Raw genomic sequence first — 21,212 nt, forward strand, 5'->3', positions numbered from 1 at the left:
ACAGCATAAGCAAACATATTTACAAAACAGAAACAGACTCACAGACATAGAAAACAAACTTATAGTTACCAAAGGGAAAAGGTGGGAGAGGGATAAATTAGGAAGATGGGATGAACAGATACACATTACTATATACAAAATAGATAAACAACAAGGATTTACTGTATAGCACAGGGGACTATATTCATTATCTTGTAATAACCTATAATGGAAAAGAATCTGAAAAATAATATATATATACATGTATGCATATACATATATATATGTAACTGAATCATTTTGCTGTACACCTGAAACTAAGACAGTATTGTAAATCAACTACACTTCAATTTAAAAAAAGGGCAAAAACTGACAGCTCAACAGAAACAATGAAAACAAGAAGGTCATTAAATACCTTCAAAGTACTGAAAGAAAATGCCAATCTAGAATTCTATACACTGAGAAAATATCTTTAAGAAATCAAGCCAAAACAAAGACATTTTCAGACAAACACTAACTGAGAACATGTATCCCCAATAGAAAGGCACTAAAGGAAATACAGAAGGATATTATTAAGGAAAAACATTAAATCCTAGATGGGAGCTTACAGATATAAAAAGGGAAAAGAGCAAGAAAAAATCTAATGAATACTGACTGCAAAGAACAATTATAATTATGTTTTCTGTAATTATTAAAAATAGAAAGAGCATAACAGCATAGCATGAAAGTCAGGAGTGTGTAAAAGAAGTTAAAATCTTCTGCCATTTTACAGAAAAAGGTAAAAGTACTATTTTATACTGGACACTGACAAGTCAAAATGCATGGTGGGGCTTCCCTGGTGGTGCAGTGGTGGACAGTCCGCCTGCCGATGCAGGGGACACGGGTTCGTGCCCTGGTCCGGGAAGATCCCACATGCCGTGGAGCGGCTGGGCCCGTGAGCCGTGGCTGCTGAGCCTTCGCGTCCGGAGCCTGTGCTCCGCAGCGGGAGAGGCCACAACAGTGAGAGGCCCGCGTACCGCAAAAAAAAAAAAAAAACATGGTGTATGGTAATCCACCCACCCCTTATCTATGGGGGATACGTTCCAAGACCCCCAGCAGATGCCTGAAACCATGGATACTACTGAACCCTGAGTATAATATGATTTTCCTATACATATATATCTGTGATCAAGTTTAATTTATAAATTAGGCACAGGGCTTCCCTGGTGGTGCAGCGGTTGAGAATCCGCTTGCTGATTCAGGGGACACAGGTTCGATCCCTGGTCCAGGAAAATCCCACGTGCCACGGAGCAACTAAGCCCATGCACCACAACTAACTGAACCTGTACTCTAGAGCCCGCGAGCCACAACTACTGAGCCCGTGTGCTGCACACCTAGAGCCCGTGCACCACAAGAGAAACTACTGCAATGAGAAGCCTGCACACCGCAACGAAGAGTAGCCCTCACTCGCTGCAACTAGGAAAGCCCGCATGCAGCAACGAAGACCCAAAGCAGCCAAAAATAAATAAATAAATTTGTTTAAAAAAATTAGGCACAATAAAAGTTAACAATAATAACTAATAATGAAGTAGAACAATTATAACAATATACTGTAATAAAAGTTATGTGAATGTGGTCTCTCCCTCTCAAAATATCTTATTGTACTGTACTCACCCTTCTTAAGATAATGTGAGATTAAAATGCCTGCATGATGAGATGAATTGAGATGAATGACGTAGGAATTGTGTTGTTGTGTTACACTACTATTGACCTTCTGACAATACATCAGAAGATGGATCTTCCGCTTGGGGTGATCCTGGATCTTCAAGCCATGATGATGCTGATGATTGGATGTCAGGAGAATATGATGTCTATGGTTGGGAATCCCAGGTGGGACACTGCAGGAGGGTGTGAGATTTCATCATACCATTCAACACAGCACACAATTTTAAACTTATGAATTATTTCTGAAATTTTCCATTTAATATTTTCGGACTGCAGTTGACTGTGGGTAGCCAAAACCATGGAAAGCAAAACCATGGGTAAGGGGGGACTACTGTAATCTCTAGGGTAATGTTTAAAATGAATAACTCACCAGGACAAAGATGAAATATTTAAATATACTCAATTAGTGCAAAATAGGCAAAAAGAGAGAAAAAAGAGAACACAAAAGGCAGGAGAAATAGAAAATGGTGGATTTAAAATCAAATATCAAAAAAAATCAAAAAAACAAAAAAAAATCAAATATCCTAATAATTACATTGCATATATATGGACTAAGTCTTTCAATTAGAAGACAAAGATCATGAAAACTGAGTTTAAAAAATAGAACTATATGCTACTTACAGGACACACATGAAATAAATATACAAATCTTAAAAAGCTGAAAACAAAATGGTCAGAAATTTTATACCACACACACACTCATGAAAGCTGGTGTAGCTATATTAGAATAAAACAAAGTAGATTTTGATATTAAAAAAAGCATTACTAGAAATAAAGGCATGCATTTCATAATGGTAAAAGTTTCAATTCACCAGAAAGATAGTGTATTCTAAATTTGTCCACACCTAATAAAACAGCCTCCAAACTTATACAGCAAATACTGACAGAACTACAAGGAGAAATACACAAATCCACAATCATCAGTGGGAGAGTTTAACATTCTACTCTTAGTAACTGATGGAAGAAACATACAAAAATGCAATAAGGATATAGAATATTTGAACTACACAATTAAGAAATTTTATTTAATTGATATATTTATGTAGAACACAATATCAAACAACTGCCAAATATGAGCTCTTCTAAGTACACAGGAATGTTTACAAAAATGACCATAAGCTCAGCCCTAAAGAAAGTAGGGCTTAAAACTGTCAGAGGAATGAAATAATACAAAGTATGTTGTCTGACTATAGAGGAGTCAAGTTATAAACCAATATAAAACTTCACTATGAAAATCCCCATATGATTAGAAATTAATCATCATCCTTCTAAATGACCCATGGGTCAAAGGGGAAACCATGATGGAACTTAGAACTCAGCATAGCATAGGAGGTTTTAGCTCATACAACAAGGCAAGAGACATAAAAGCCTTAAGGACTGAAAAGGAGACATTAAACTGTTATCATTCAACAATAATATAATTGCAAACATGAAAAATTTTTTAAAAACAAAACTACAGATTCATTATTAGAATTAAAAAGTGATTTATCAAGGTTGCTGGATATAAGATCAATATACTAGAATTAATTGCATGTCTATATACTAGCAAAAAGAGTTAGAAAATGTAATTTCTAAAAGATATATCATTGACAATAACATCAAAATAAATAAATAAATACTTAGCAACACACTACATGAGTCATAGGCAAGACATCTACACAGAAAACTACAAAACAGCATTGAGGGAAACTAAAGAAAGCCTAAATAAGTGAAGAGAGATACTATGCACATGGACTAGAAGATTCAATATTACACAGATGTCAGTTCCCCAAACTGATCTATAGATTCAAGGCAATTATCAATCAAATCCTAGTTGTTTAGGTATATGTTTGTGTGTGTTTAACTTGACAAACTCCTCAACTTAGCAAATAGCTAGGAATAACCTTGAAGGAGGAAGAGAAGAAGAAAGAACAGGAAGAAGAGAAAGCAGGGGAGACAAGAAAGAGATCAACAATTACAACAAGGTAGAAAGACTTGCACTGAAGGATATAAAATTTTATTATTAATGTACATTAATTCAGACAGTGTAGTATTGTGAAAAGGAAAAATACACAAATAGAACTAAATAAAGAATCCACAGACAGAGCCATCCTCAAATAGACACTTGATTTATGAAAAAAATGGTACTACAGAGCAGTAATAAAAGGACGATATTGGGCTTCCTTGGTGGCGCAGTGGTTGAGAGTCTGCCTGCCGATGCAGGGGACGCAGGTTTGTGCCCCGGTCCGGGAGGATCCCACATGCCACGGAGCGGCTGGGCCCGTGAGCCATGGCCGCTGAGCCTGCACGTCCAGAGCCTGTGCTCCACAAGGGGAGAGGCCACAACAGTGCGAGGCCTGCGTACCGCAAAAATAAATAAATAAATAAAAGGACGATATTTTCAGTAAATGATGTTGAGTCGACTATCCATAAGAGGAAAAAAAAATTGTCCCTTACCTCACACCATACAGGAAAATTAGTCCCAGCTACATCTAAATGTAAAATGTAAAAAACAAATATTCTATAAGATAATGAATAATATTGTCATAATTTTGGAGTAGGGAAAGATTTTCCTAGGATATAAAAAGCACTTTATATAATGAAAAAGATTGCTAATTTGATTACATTAAAAATAAGGAGCTCAGTTAATCAAAAGTCATCATTAAAAGAGAGAAAAAATAAGAAAAGATATTTGTAACATATGTAACTGACAAAGATTATATAAAGAGGATATACAAATGACCAATAAATATATGAAAGTGTTCAACTTCATTAGTAATCAGGGAACCACAAACTATAAGCACAATAAGGTACTTCTACAAATCCTCAAATATGACTACAGTTTTGAAAACAAATAAAATTAAGTATTGCTCAAAATGTGAAATATAGACAAAAAGAACTCTCATACACTACTAACGGTAGTACAAACTAGTACAACCATTACTAGTTTTGGAAAACTGTTTGCCATTATCCATTAAAACTGGATAGATTCATACCCTCTGATCCAATAATTCTACCCTAGGCATATATCTAGCAGACATGTGTTCATGTGTGTACCAAAAGATATGGGGAAGGATGTTCATGGCAGCATTATTTGTAAGAGCCAAAAAGTGTGAACAGCCCAAATATCAATTAATAGTAAAATGGATACATAAACTGTGGTACATACATTTGGTAAAATATTGATATATATATATATAGTAATAAAAATGAACAAAGTGCAGTTATGCTCAACCCACGGATAAATCACACACACACAGACACACTGGCACACACACACACAAATAATGTGTGATTCCATTTATATAAAATTAAAAACTAGGCAAGAATGATCTCTGATGTTAGAAGTCAGGCTATCAAAGAAATGGGAACAAACCGACCCTGGAACTGAAGATAACTGTACTTAAGACAATCAAGATGATGCTGGTCAGACCACCAATAAGCAATTTCAAAATGACTGTCAGAGCTGACTGTTCTGTTTCTGCATGTAGCCCCCTCCCTCCGTCTATAAAAGCTCTTGCCCACTGACTGTTGGCAGGGCGGGGTGGAGGGGGTGTGGGAGGGAGGGAGTCGGCCTTTGGACAGGAGTCCCCCCGCCAACCCCCTTGTGTGCCGGCATCCAAAATAAAGCAAACTTTCCTTTCCAAAAAATAAAAAGAAGGCAGGCTAGTGGTTACCTGTGGGACAGAAGGAGAAGGTAATCATGGTAGTAAACATGGTGGGAGGTGTTCCACATATACTTAAAATTTGTATTTTTTTACATGTCTATAATGCACCAATAAAATGGTTTTAAACATTTTAAATTATGTGGACATAAAATCAATATAATAAAAAGATAAATAAGAAGTCAATGAGGAGGAAGTTAGGACATAAAAGGACTGGTAGGCCTTCTTGTATTTTTAACTTGTATACAACTCAAGAATCCAACTCTCCTAATGTAGGGTTAGATATGTGGTAGACTAGATCAAAGTTTAACCTTGTAGTGCTATCTTAAGTCATTCTTGATCTACTTTTGCCACAATCTCGGTCTTGGAAAATTGTATATTGTGCCACATTTTTGTCCTCTAATTCAGATGGAAGCTACACAATAACTTGTGTTCATCTTTGTTACCACAGGCTAAATTATGTACTATTGGCACACTGTAGCAAGAAAATTGCTAAGTAATTTCTTTCTCCCCCACAGCAGAGCTTTATAGAACAATATAATGGCTATTTCATTCCCAAGAAACTTGTAATTTTTGCATCTTTAAGATTTGTATTTAATGACCAAAATAATTGGGGTAGTTTTTGTTGTTGATAAATACTAATAAACTCAAAAGAAGCAAACATTGTAGATTACCAAATCCTCACTATTTGATCATCATCTTCATATGAGCTGTAAATATTCCCATGTTATTACGTTTTAAAAGCAATAAATAAATTAAATACATATATGTACTGTTAAAATTATGGTGAATTACTAACAATTATTAAATCTAGGTGGCTATATATGTGTTCATAGTGTTACTCTTTAAACTTTTCTGTATTTGAAAAATGTCATAGTAAGGACGGGGGGTAACTTTGTATAATTATATACAATATGACCTCTATTGTATTTTAAAATGCTCATCAAAAAAACTGGAGGGAGGGGCTTCCCTGGTGGCGCAGTGGTTGAGAATCTGCCTGCCAATGCAGGGGAAACGGGTTCGAGCCCTGGTTTGGGAGGATCCCACATGCCGCGGAGCAACTAGGCCTGTGAGCCACAACTGCTGAGCCTGCGCGTCTGGAGCCTGCGCTCTGCAACAAGAGAGGCTGCAATAGTGAGAGGCCCACGCACCGCGATGAAGAGTGGCCCCCGCTTGCCACAACTAGAGAAAGCCCTCGCACAGAAACGAAGACCCAACACAGCAAAAATAAATTAATTAATTAATAAACTCCTACCCCCAAAATCTAAAAAAAAAAAAAACTGGAGGGAAATATACCAAAATGTTAATAATGGTCATTTCTAGTTAGTATTTTTTCTTTCTTTCATATTTCTATGATTTTTCTAGAAGCAAATTTTCCTTTTATAAAAAATAAAATTTACTTTTTAAAAAGGAAATAAATCACTGGGAAGACATACAGTGCTGCTGGTCCCTAAGAAAGCATTTCATCTTTGAGCTTCCAAGTCCATAAAATTCTATCTCCACATAATTTTTTTATTGAGAATATTTAGGATTTTAATGCCACCTAAATACCGAAGATACCCTTTAGTGCATATTTCATTGTCGAAAGCATTGCAGAAAATTTTCTAGTGCTCCAGCTAAAGTTTAATTACAGAACTGAATTGAACAGAACAATGTGGATTTTCAGTTAAGATGATCTAGGATCAAATTCAAGCTGTGCCCCTTTATTATCTGTGTGAACTTAGTGCTGTTACTTAAACTCTCTGTCCTATGCTTCATCTGTAACATTGCAATAAGAAAACTACCTCTCAAGATTTTTGTGAGAATTAACTGAGAAAAATGTCTATAAAACCCAATATGGCCCTTGGTCCATAAATTTTGTTCAACTAGGAGAAGGCTAACATATTAAATGAGATAATAAGCAGCTAGAATAACGTCAGACAGACAGCCAGTGCTGGATAAATAGTAATACATAGATCAGAATGATTAATTTTTTTCCATGATCCCTTGTTTCCTGCACAAAACACGATGGTCAACTAGCATGGTAGTTCCAAGAGAGCTGTTTCCCAGGGCCTTGGACAGAGGCTGGCAGGTAGAAGACAAATAATGACACACTGAAAGGATGGAAGTGTGTGGAGGTATGAGTACAAGAATGGACTGGAGAGTGAATGAATGCCTTTAGACAGAGACATCTTGTTCAGATAAGCCAAGAGAAGATGAGAGCGTCTCTTCTGATCTCGGTAAGCATAGGCTGAGCTATTCTGAGGAGACAGGTTTGGCTGGCTCTTCCAAGAGGGTATGGTCATGGGGGTAAATGGAAGTGGCTGTCAGTTTGCCAGGCTTATCATATGCTCTGAACAGGCAAATCTCATCATGTGGTTTCTCCATCTAAAACCTGTGCATGGGGCTTCCCTGGTGGCGCAGTGGTTGAGAGTCCACCTGCCGATGCAGGGGACACGGGTTCGTGCCCCGTCTGGGAAGATCCCACATGCCGCGGAGCTGCTGGGCCCATGAGCCATGGCCGCTGAGCCTGCGCGTCCGGAGCCTGTGCTCCGCAACGGGAGAGGCCACAACAGTGAGAGGCCCGCGTTCCGCAAAAAAAAAAAAAAAAAAAAAACAAAACCTGTGCATGGTTTCACTTTGCTGCTAGGATAAAATCCACAGTCTTTCACGGGCCCTGTCAGACTTTCTGCTTCTCTCTGGCTTTTCTCCTCCTGTCCCTCCACTACCTGGCTGCATATGACTTTTTCCAGTTCCTAAATACGATCATGCTATCTTCGGCCTCCAAGTCTGAACCCATGCAGTTCCTTCTGCCTCAAACTCACATTTTAGCGGTTCATGATTCACTCCCCTTATGACTCTATCTATCGTGCGTATATCTTTCAGGCATCAGCTTTCATGTCACACACTTGAGGACTTTCCTTGACAACTTAACCCTCCCCAAATTTGCCCACCATCAGGGTGAGTTCAAAGGCTCTTCCTGGGTGTTCCCACAGCTCTCTGTATTTTGCTCTACCTTAGTGCTTATTACACTGTCAGGTAGTTTCCTGGTCTTTCCCCCAGCTGGAATGTTCGCACCAATGTCTTAGCCTATTTTTTTTATCACTGTATCGCCAGTGCTTAGGATAATGTCTGGCTAATAGTAGATGCCCCATAAATATTTGTTGAGGAAATGAATGAATTTCCATATCTAGACTGCATTAAGCTCCATGGGGTCTGGATTTGTGTCAGTTCTTCTAACATCAACACAAAGTATAGTGCCTGGCACTATACTTTCTCTTTCCTATAGTACTCTTCAAATATGTATCAAATGAATAAATTTCATTTGATACTAGTTACCCATTCATACATCACATAAACGCTTATTTCAGGGATCTATTGGGAAGGGATTGGTGTCAAATATTTCTGTCATTTCACCTTTTATTTTATTAGTGCTTCCAACTTCTTGCTTTTACACTCAAATTATCCACTCAGCAACGCTTAAACATTCTCCACTAGCAATGATATAAAACATCAATGATACCAATTTCCATTTTTTTAAATTTACCTACTATCTACCTTCATCATTTCAATTAATACTATTGTTACCACTAAGGCCAATATTATTTGTTCTGAGTTTAGAATAAGCCCACCAAGCACCATCAATACCTCTAACACTTGGCTTTAATCAGGAGCATAAAACAGACACTTGAATTATGTTAAATCCCCTCTGAACCACCTCAAATCACCTTTGGAAAGATGAGTGATGCCAAGAAAAAAGTATTTTCTCAGAATATCAGTATACAACTCCACAGTAACTTGAATAAAAGCTATGCCAAAATATCCATCTCTTCCATTTTCAGAAAAATATTATACAGTTAAGTGGGGGGAGAGGGTAGTCAGGGGCATCAGAAGCTCCATTAGCCATAGATTGCTTCTTTGATTTTATAACATATAAACATAAACTACATAAGGGTTAGTTAGTTTGGTTTTTGGTAAATATATGTCTTTACAATAAACTCAGTGTTTACTTGTTGGTGATTAATTATACCAGTATTCACCAGTGGTTGAGTCTTCATGTCTACCTAGGCTTTCAGGGTCATTTAATTTTTATTTAGTGCCTGAACTGGTAATGTTGAAAGCACTCCAAGCCTTCTCAACAGAGCAGAATTAGCCGCTTGGGATTTTGCTGAATCTGAGCCAATCTGCAGCATCACTGACTGCGCACACCTTTGCAGCGATCAGCGTTAGCAGTGTTAAGACCAGAGGCCAGGTGTACAGCAAATGGGACTGGAACTTAACATGGTTTGCTATGATGTCATAAAAGCTTTTGAAATTAATTTTAATTAATTTATTTTTATACCACCTAGTTTCAAAAAGGATTTATGACAACCTAAAGGCACAGTAAATTTAATCTAGCAAGATTAAAAAATACAAGTAAGTGAGGCAAATGTGGCACAGAAGAAATAAAGATGGGGCATCACAGAGCTATCCTAATCTTACCTGTGTACTGTAAGCCCCTGTACTCGCTTATTGCCCCAGGAGGTTTTAAATTGGGCCAGTAATGGAACAGCATTTGCACAGCTGGAGGTTTCACCTGTGAAGGCCCATAGGCTATCACATACAAAAGATCCTAAAGGAGACAAGAAGCATATTTTCACTAGCATCATCAAATAAAAATAAAGGTAGCTCATTCAACATTACCAAAGCAGTGAAAATTCTAATGGAGGGATTGAGCTGGTTAATTTCCCTGGAATCTCATCATCCAGATGGGCTTTGCAGATTAAATTATAATATATTTTTTATTATTTTTATGGGTCCTGTAAATAAGCCCCCCAGTAGTGTTCAGATGTACACTATCTTTTAACGAATTCTTCTCTCCTCAGAATAACGTGAAAGAAAGATTTTAGAATAGCATAAAGCCAGTTTGCCAAATACTGCATTTTTAAAAACATTTCCCTAAAACATATTTCTTAATAATTCACATCTCCTATTTGAAAGAAGAAAGTTTCCCAAGCAACATTTCAAATCAAGTAAAACTGTCACATAATATAGTATCTGCTAAATTTCAAGAATAAGATATATCCAATTACATTTTCTGTCAAGCCACTGTGTTCTTCAAGTATCATTTCTGCTCTAAATGGTAAATAATTAACCAGTAAGGAAAGGATTATAAGTTCTACCATACCAAAATAATAAGACATCAATAAATTTGATCTAAACAATAGTTTTAATATGCAAACAATTTTTACTACATTATACAAATTGAACTTGTGACTGTGAGTTTAATGTGGCCCCAAACTTACTTTCCAGACTTCTTGTTTATATTTCATGAGGCATTCCAATAATTGACAATGATATACTGTAAGGAAGAAAATATAATTTGAACGTGAAATGCAAATACCAGACAAAAGGTCCTTTAAAATAAACTATATTAGTCTAAATTATATTAGACTTTTCACTCTAGTCATTAAATTAGAAATTACTTATTTTCATATATTCATGCCTGTCAAAAATCATATAAGCCCTTGACTTTATCAAGCTTTATTCCAAGATCCTTGAGAAGTATTTTATTCATCTTAACAAAGGAAATATTTAGAAAACTCCCTAGTAATCATACTTTTATAACATAAACTTATATCAATGTAATCAAGAACTGCACGGGGAAAAAAATAGCCTAATAGGATCATAATAACAGCTTACATTTATTGAGCGTTCATTATGTGCCAGGTACTGAGCTAAGAGCTTTATGTATTATGTATCTCATAACCACCATGTTGCAGTTAAAAAAGTGAGGTTTAGTTTCCTACCTTGCCCAAGGTTGGACAGATAGCAAGTGACAGACTGATGGATTAGAATGGCAGTCTTTTATCACCAACTCCATCTTGTTGAGGAGTCCTTAAAAGCTATACAACAGCAATCTTCTTTGATTTGCCTATGTTTACTTGAGGAATAAAGATACTTTCACCTTAGTTAGATACCCGTTTTATACCTTCCCTAATCTATCTGCCAACCCCATCATGGCACTGAAGCAGGTCTCCCTTTAGTCACCGATGACCTCCATGTCGTTCAATTCTATGGACATTTATCAGTCTGCCTCCCACTTGACTTTCAGCAACATTTAGTACTGCTGACCACCCTCTTTCCTTGACTTCATGACTGACCCTCTCCTACTACCTGTGGCAGACACTGTTGTTGCTACTCAACTGCTAACAACAACGCTTTCTTCCTTGTTCAGCTCCCAGTACGCAGACTGCCAAGCAAGACAATTTCCCAGATTCTGTTGCAGCTAGGGATGGCCATGTGACTCAGTGCTGGCCAGCAAGACCTAAGAAAGAATCTGCTGAGGAGTTTCTGAGACTCATTCTTCCTCTTTGACAGAAGGAAAGAGGCACACCAGGAGACCTTTCTCTGATTACCCTGACTGATCCTATTTTTGATAGGATTTGATAGGATATATTTTTGAAACCTGTTTTTAGATGTAGTTTTGTAAGAATATAATAACCTCCACTGTGGCATATCTTGCAAACATGAGGAGAAGTTCAAGAGAAACACAAAGATGGTCTCTCAGGCCCCTGATACTGCGGAGCTGTCTCCAAGACTTCTTCTTCCACTGGGCCAGTATCTGTTGGAGTTCCTGAAGGCCTGGTCATAAGTCAAATCCACTTTTCATTCTGTGCTCTCTTGTAAGTAATGTCACACTCATATACAGCAATATATCAGAGATACTGCAGGTTCCATTCCAGATCATAGCAAGAAAGCAAATACTGCAATAACGCGAATCATACAATTTTTTTGGTTTCTCCATGTATATAACAGTTATGTTTGCACTATACAAACATTAAGTATATTAATGTATACTTTATATAAACATAAAGTATATATTAAGTAGTCTATTAAGTGTGCAATAGCAATATATCTTAAAAACCAGTGTACACACCTCAGTTTTAAAATATTTCATTGCTAAAAAATGCTAACCATTGTCTGACAATGCAGGGTTGCCACAAAACTTCAATTTGTAAAAAACACAATATCTGTGAAGCACAGTAGAGCAAAGTGCACTAAAAGGAGGTATGCCTGTACAACTTTAGGTACCCTCTATATGCAATTCAGTGAATAGCACTGGACACTTACATGAGGGCTCAAAGTTCATTACTTCTAGCCCAGAACTCAGTTCTGGGTTCATAATACAACTTCCTAATTACTATTACCTCTTTTTTCTGAAGAAACCTGATTTTTTTGCATTTTTGTGTTTTGGATATGTATAACTATTACTGAGGTTATGTGTGATTTTTTTCCACAGTTTTATTAAGATATAATTGACATATGACATTGTATTAGTCTAAAGTATATTATTTTCTCTCAAATGTCTCAAAGACGCTTCTAACATAACATGTCCAAAGTAGACCTCATGATCTTCCCTTAGAAACCTGGTCTTTCTCTTCCAGTGTCTCTTTTTGCAGTGAATGGAACCACCATGCACCCAGTTCAGAAGCCAGAATGCAACCATATCCAATACCTCACCACACCCTATCAGTTTTACTTCCTAAATAGCTCTCAGATGTATCCACTTTTCTCGGCCTCAATCAACCCTGACTTTTACATGCCTACACAAATGCAATGGCCTCCTCATGGGTCAATCTGTATCCATTCCAGCTCCTTCTTAATCCATTCTCAACTGCAGCTCGGGTGACACACACACCACCACTCAAAGTCCTTCAGCACTTTTCCATTAGACTTGGGATAAACGCAGGACTCCCAGAGCCCACGACATCCTGCATGTTCTGGCCTGCAGAAGTCTACAGTCTCATCTCACACCAGGCAGCCCTCACTCTGAGCTCCAGCTACAATGACTTTTCAGTCCCACCTGCTTGCCAGGCTCCCTCCTGACATATGAGATTCCTCTGCCTGGAAACCTCCACTCCCTGATAGGCCTTGTTAATGCTACTCATCCATCAGTCCTCAGACAAAACGTTATATTCCCAGAAAAGTCCTCTCTGACCTCTTCAATAAAAGAAAAATCCCCTTTTATAGGGTCTCATCATAGCACAATGTACATCTTTCGAAGAACCTGTCACAATTGAAACTGGGCATTGGCCGTTACAATTATTTGATTAATGTCTTCTCCTTCCACCACACGATAAGCTTTATGAAGAGAGGAAAGGGGTCGGTTCTGTTTTACTAATTATGGTGTTCCCAGTGCCTGGCACATAGCAGATACTCAGTAACTGTTTGTGGAGTATATAAATGGTCCTCTAGACTTGGAATTTTCTGAAGCCATGACTGAGTTCTCAAGCACAGATGCTCCGGGGTACTTTCTCTTACACGGTGTCTGCTATTCTCCATATGTTTGCTACACGAACCTTGCTCAGAGGAATACACTGACTGCCCATGAACAGACCTAGAGAGCCCCTTTATTTAAACTGCTTCCCCTCCTCAAAAATATACAATGGAGAAAAGACAGTCTCTTCAATAAGTGGTGCTGGGAAAACTGGAGAGCTACATGTAAAAGAATGAAATTAGAACACTCCCTAACACCATACACAAAAATAAACTCCAAATGGATTAGAGACCTAAATGTAAGGCCAGACACTATAAAACTCGTAGAGGAAAACATAGGCAGAACACTCTTTGACATAAATCGCAGCAAGATCTTTTTTGACCCACCTCCTAGAGTAATGAAAATAAAAACAAAAATAAACTAATGGGACCTAATGAAACTTCAAAGCTTTTGCACAGCAAAGGAAACCACAAACAAGATGAAGAGACAACCCTCAGAATAGGAGAAAATATTTGCAAACAAAGCAACTGACAAAGGATTAATCTCCAAAATATACAAGCAGCTCATGCAGCTCAACATTAAAAAAACAAACAACCCAATCAAAAAATGGGCAGACGACCTACATAGACATTTCTCCAAAGAAGACATACAGATGGCCAACAAACACATGAAAAGATGCTCAACATCACTAATTATTAGAGAGTGCAAATCAAAACTACAATGAGGTATCACCTCACACAGGTCAGAATGGCCATCATCAAAAGATCTATAAACAATAAATGCTGGAGAGGGTGTGGAGAAAAGAGAACCCTCTTACACTGTTGGTGGGAATGTAAATTGGTACAGACACTATGGAGAAGAGTATGGAGGTTCCTTAAAAAACTAAAAATAGAACTACCATATGACCCAGCAATCCCACTACTGGGCATATACCCAGAGAAAACCATAATTCAAAAAGACACATGCACCCCGATGTTCATAGCAGCACTATTTACAATAGCCAGGTCATGGAAGCAACCTAAATGCCCATCAACAGAGGAACGTATAAAGAAGATGTGGAACATATATACAATGGAATATCACTCAGTCGTAAAAAGGAACAAAACTGGGTGACTTACAGAGACGTGGATGGACCAAGAGAGTGTCACACAGAGTGAAGTAAGTCAGAAAGAGAAAAACAAATATTGTATATTAATACATATATTGTATATTAATACAAATATTGTACATATATGTGGAATCTAGAAAAATGGTATAGATGATCTTAATTACCAAACAGAAATAGAGACACAGACATAGAGAACAAATGGATACCAAGGGGGAAAGGGGTGGGGGTGGGAAGAATTGGGAGATTGGGATTGACTCATATACACTATTGATACTATGTATAAAATAGACAACTGATGGGAACACACTGTATAGAACAGGGAACTTTACTTAATGCACTGTAGTGTTCTAAATGGAGGCGATACATGTATATGTATGGCTGACTCATTTTGTTGTGCAGTAGTAGAAGCTAACACAACACTGCAAAGCAACTACACTCCAACGAAAATTTAAAAATAAATAAATAAATAAATTGCTTCCCTTCCCAGAATGCCCCATTTACCTTATCAATCAAAATTCTATCTGTATTTTAAGACCCATTCTTTGCTCAAGTGGCACAAAGCCCTTCCTGATCATTTCAACCCACAGAGTTCTCTTCTCTGATGAATTAATACAGCCTATAGTATTTATTTGGTACTTTTTACATACTACTTTGCATTGTAAATTAATGACTTATGTAAACATGCCTAATCTTCCCAATGAGACATAAACTCCACAGCAAGCATCATATCTTACATTTCAGGGTAGTTTTCACAATGCCTAGCACGGAGCCATGGACACAGGTGTTCTGCAATGAATTCCTGGTGCCTGAGCAAGAACCCTGCTCCATCCTTGATACACAATCAGCTACAAGGACCAGGCTGCCACTTGCTGTCTCCCCTAAAAGTTCAAAGGATAATGATGCCCTACCCGCTTGATCTCAGAGAGTCCCCTGGTGGATAGCACCTCACTTCTTATGTTTCCCCCATCATAAGATTAATTTGGGGTCCCAAATGTCATTCTTAGTATAGAATAGCTAGCTATACACGTTCCCCCATGAACAGATGAAGATACAGATTAAGAAATAACAGAAGTATTTGATCACAGTGGTTTCCCAATGAAACGTTCAACTCCAAGAAGACAATGGCAGATTGCAGAGATCTGTGTTGCTGTTTACTGAGCAGTGCTTATGATGTGTCAAATCACTATGCTAAAGAAGCACTTCACACACACTTAAGTCATTAAATCCTCACAACAACATTTTAAGGTACTACAGGAAGAATTCCCATTTTATAGATGAGGGAACTTGGTCTTAGGGGAGTTAAAGAACTTGCTCAAGGTTAAGATACCTGGCAATCTGCGCTGAGCTCAGATATGAACCCACACACCCTTAACCTCACGATTCTACCCAACCCGCTCTACTGCCTCCCAACTTAGAAATTAGGACCAAACCCTGATGATGAGACTTTAGTTAACTAACTAGATTCTATGTGAAGGGGTTTTTTTCAGGACATAAAATCTAATAAATATAAATGACATTATGAGGATCCTTTAAGCCAGAGTGAGACACGAGGTATAACTTCCCCAAAAATTTACATTTTAATTAAATGCACGTAATAATCATAAGGAATTTCATATTTAAAGGATGACACTCCAGGCCAAGAAGCATTAAGATTTTAAATGAAAAAAATTGTTTTCCTTATGCTGAGTCAAAAACTCAATTATTATTCATTATGTAATTAAGCAGAAGGCTGAAAACAGGGCCACCAAATTTGTTTACTTTCCAAATGAAAATAAAAACTGAGTTCATATCTTAGCATGTGACTCTAACAGTCAGCCCCCCTTTATGTCAGTTTCCCAAAGTTCATCTGCAATTACACGGATGAATGGAAACCCAACAGAATATATCAGATTATATCTGTCCCACATTACTAGAAATCAAAGAAACACAGATCAAAATGACATATTACTTGTTATCTGTCCATCTCTATACAAATGTTATAATAACACTCAGTGACAGGTTACAATGTACTTTCACGTATAATTAGTGGGAATGTAACGAACGCTTTATGTGCAAGGATGTTCATGTGGTGTCAGAGTAGCGAACTCACGAAGTAGTCCCAGTGGTTATCTTTAGTTGTTAGAATTGCAGGTGATCTTTATATTTCTAATTTAATTATTTCTATATATTTATATTCAAGCAATTTCCAGTCAGTGTTCTAAAACTGTGTTCTCAGACATTCTAAAAAGATCAGTAGTCAGCAAGATGACTGCTAATAGCAAGAGGCAAAGGAAATTTATTTCAAGTTGAAAGTCTGTTTTCTAACACATCTCCAGTTTCTATTTACCAAGAGAAGTTCTTCTCACATGAGAATTCCTAGCTTGCTTATTTGATGTCTTATTTAATTATTGGTTCGGAATTACTGAAGCCATCCAAATTTTCACTTACCTGGATTGGATGTGTACTGCATTGCAATCATTAGCATGGATGATGCGGAGAGATTAACGTGGGCAGGAACACCTTCTCTCCTTGAGGAGCCCACTGAAACCAAAATTTTTTTGATTAGACACAATTTATTTATATATATATATTTATATATTTGTACATTTATATTTAGTTGCTACTTTGCATAGACCATGAGAGCTGAGAAGAAACTTGAAAAAAAATCAATAGAAGTTTTGCATAAATAAAACCACAAAATCTGTCCTAGCCTACAAACGCTACAGTAGTCATTATCATAGGCACATTTAGGGAGAATCTTCAAGGAGCACGAGTAATGCCAGAAGGTAATGTAATCGTTTTATCAGAATTGTACTTAAACGTGATCTCTGTTTCCAAGATGTTTATATCTAGGTAGAAAAGAAAGAAAAAACAGAATCCTCCATGTACTCAAATATAAGGCATATTGAAGGTTATCCAAATAAGAAGGTAAAAATAAAACGTTTTTGAACACGACTTGAATGTATTAACTTCAAGAGATGCAGATGAAAGAGTCTACTTTTAATGGGTACCATATGCATTTAGTTATATCAATTTTAAAATTAGTTTCAACTCTCACCTATCACTAAACAATTTTATTCAAACCTTCACATGTAACTTCATCATCAGCATCTTAATCACCATGACAATCACTTTTTTAGTCTTCCAGAGCTTACCATCTTCACATCCACCTGAGTTGTTTGAAATACAGCACTTTTTGAATCTGCGAATAATGCTGTTGCTGGACATTTTATCCTATCCCGCAGTATTCAATCACAAAGTCAGTTGGTTTCTTCAAAATTCCTCTTTTAGCCGTATAATTGTGATCTCCATGTGATAACCACTTACATACTGCTTTTAAGAGACATCTTTAAGTGGCTTGTTTAGGATGACATCCAATACTGTATTAACTTTCTTTCTCTTTCTTTTTTAATAGAGGGTATCAGGTAACCTCTATAAGCATCCAGAACTATCGCTGATGGAGGTCATTCGGGGTAATATGTTGTCCCCAGAGTACTTTATTATTCTAAACACAGTAACTGAGAAAGGACTCAAATATAAAATGAATTCCTTTTCTCAGGATAATTGCAGGAATAGCAGAAACCTCTCCTTAGAGCTGGGCTCCTGTAGCAAATTGTCAAGAAAGCATGAACAGAACAGTAAACAGTGACTATGACACCCTCAAAAAGTCAACTCTCAATTTCCAACACATACTGCAGAAGACCATCAACATAGACAACAAGAAAAAAGCAGATAACCCTAAAATCTGCTTTATTTTAAAGTATTAAAGTGCAATGTGTGGGAATAGTATCTCACCTACAACCAACAAGAATAAGGCAACTTATAATAAAACACAGGTATAAAAGAATCATTAAAGCACTAATAAAAGGTTTGTTGTACAGTAAAGTAGAGAAGACAAAAAAAAATTTAACATGATTCTTCTTTTTAACGTAAAACACTGAGCACCACAATGGACAGTGGCTTTACAATAGTTTTACAGAAATAAACAAACAAATAAAACAGATCTATAATTAAGTTCCATTTACCTGAGTTTGCTTTTATTAGTAACTTACTGCTGGGCTGCTGCTAACCCACTAAGCAGGTGATATTCAGGTACATAAATTAGTTTAGTTATACAATATAAATAAAAATTAGTTATTATACAAAGATGTGAGGATCAGCTCACTGCTCTTAGATGTTAAAGCTGATTAATCAAATACGATTAATCAAGGAAAACAATCTTTGTGCCAAATCCTAAAGAACAAGATTCAGTTTCTCTAAGAGTTTAGACAGGGAGGTGGTTCAAATTCAGCTTCCAGGGCCCCATACCTAGAGAGTCTAACTCAATCAGTTTGGAAGCAGGAAAGCTACATGTTTAATAAGGACATCAAGTGATTCTGACCAAGTGGGCCTTGGAGCTGCATTTGAGAAGTACTACTACAGGAATGAGAACAAGAAAGGAAATACTCAGTAAGGTGTCCAAGTGTAGGAGGAATAATTGCATGCCCTTGTGTTCTTTCTTTAAGGGGAGAAAAAAGCAAAAGAAAGTGTAGTCTTTGACATACGCAAGGAAAAATAATTATATGTATACTATATCCATTCCTTTTGGGACAAGTGTTTTCACCTTTGTTTAAACTCATTTCAAACTTGTAAACTATAAGTGTTTCTAAAAAATGAAAACTACTTATTAAGGTAGGCTGAGAAGCACTGTGCCTGGAGGCCTTTAAAAATGGGAGAGATGGGACTTCCCTGGTGGTCCAGTGGGTGGGACTCCACGCACCCAGTGCAGGGGGCCCGAGTTTGATCCCTGGTTGGGGAACTGGATCCCGCATGCATGCCACAGCTAGGAGTTCGTATGCTGCAACTAAAAGATCCCGTGTGCTGCAGCTAAGACCCGGTGCAGCCTAAATAAATAAATAAATATTTAAAAAAAAAAAAAAAAGGGAGAGATGCCCAAAATGTCTCAGATGATTTAGATGAAGTTCATTTGGAGAACAGGACAAATGGCTCGGTGACCTCTGCATGTCCCCCCTACCCCTACGCTCTCCCTCAAGAATGGTCAGCCACAAAGCCAAGAGTGCTCCCGTGGCTCCAGCCCTCAGAAACTGGCTCCAATATTTCTATAAACAGACAGCGCCTTGCAATTTCATAGCTTTCTAACAGACTGAACAAAATCACCACAATTCTAATTTAATAAACATGCAGAGGCACACATCATTTATTGAATCTTGTTAAAAAGGCACGAGGCAAACAGATGTGCAGCTTGTCCCCATGAGGGTGTCTAAGGTCAAAGCTACACACGATGGAAGGAAGCAGAGAAGTAATAAAAATAAGAAAATTTTACATTTAATGTTGTGCTCAGAAAATACAATTAAGTTTTAAGACCTATTCCCTGATCTTCCTAGCACCACCAAAACAATCATTACCACCATCCCCTCCTTCTGTGAACAATAACAATTTCTTAATCTGTTTCTGCATTTTATAATTCCTAACGTGTTATCATGTATAGCTCTTATATGATTCTCATTAAAAAAAAAGTATATGGGAAAAGCCATCTTATAAACGAGAAACCAAATTTTGCATGTGAACACCAACCTAATTATTAGGACTACAGCCTGTCACTTGACTTCACAGCTAATGTGCTAGTCACTTATTTATTCACAGAGTATTTTTCTTTTCAGTATCCAGACATTGTTCTAGGCCCTTGAGACACAGCCATAAATAAGATAGGCAAGTCTTTGTCTTTATGAAGTTTAAATGCTAGAGCTGTGCTATCCAATATAGTAGCCACATGTGGTTAAATTTAAACTAATTAAAAGTAAACTAAATTAAAAACCTCTCTCTCACTAGATACATTTTCAAGTGTTCAGCTGCCACATGTGGCTAGCGGCTATTCTACTGGACAGCACAGAATTTTATATAACATTTCCATCATTGCAGAAAGTTCTGTGGACAGCACTATTCCAGAGGAACAGGCAAACAAATACCTGTGAAGAAATATAAAGCAGGGCAAGGGAATACGTAGAGAGCAATGGAAGGTCCTATTTTAGCTTGAGAGTAAGGAAGGGCCTCTGGGAAGACTATGATACTTGAGCTGAGACCTGAAGGGAATGAGGAAGCAAATCATGTGACCATTTGCACAAAGGGCTTTTGACACAGAGGAAAAGCAAAAGCTTGGTGCCTTTATGAAACTGCAGAAAGGCCAATATGGACAGAGCAGAGTGAACATTAGCAGACACAAGTGATTTAGTAGTAAGATAAGCAGGGCCCACATCACAAGGCAGAGGGCCTTGTGGGCCACGGAAGGGTGTTGAATTTGATTTGTAGGAGTGATCGGAGGCTATTACACGTTTTCGAAGAGGCAAGTGACATGATCTGACTCACATGTTCGGAGGATAGCTCTGGCTTTTTGGTGGACAGCAGGTTGTAGGGGGGCTAAGAGTAGAAGCATGGAGACCAGCTCAGAAGCTACTGGTCTGGTCCAGATGAAAGACAGTGGTAAGAAGTGGTCTGAATTGAAATATATTTAAATAAACTCCTCTAGTCTTATACCTTTTTAAGGGGTAAAGGTAAGGGAATC

General features: G+C 37.5%; 1 protein-coding gene across 4 annotated transcripts in view; it reads right to left on the reverse strand.

Annotated features, from left to right (window-relative positions):
- The window catches only part of UNC79 (unc-79 homolog, NALCN channel complex subunit), a gene marked incomplete at both ends in the record, with an annotated part of 200,721 nt that overhangs the window by 175,018 nt on the left and 4,491 nt on the right, over positions 1-21,212 (reverse strand). For all 4 annotated transcript variants that reach the window (XM_082681877.1, XM_082681876.1, XM_082681874.1 and 1 more), the window contains 3 exons: positions 9,789-9,918; positions 10,592-10,647; positions 17,102-17,194. In XM_082681877.1, the coding sequence (XP_082538003.1) occupies positions 9,789-9,918; positions 10,592-10,647; positions 17,102-17,194 (279 nt within the window). The remainder of the gene's footprint in view (positions 1-9,788; positions 9,919-10,591; positions 10,648-17,101; positions 17,195-21,212) is intronic.

This window comes from Grampus griseus (genome assembly GCF_964374135.1).
Source record: "Grampus griseus genome assembly, chromosome: 2".
Lineage (NCBI taxonomy): Eukaryota > Metazoa > Chordata > Mammalia > Artiodactyla > Delphinidae > Grampus > Grampus griseus.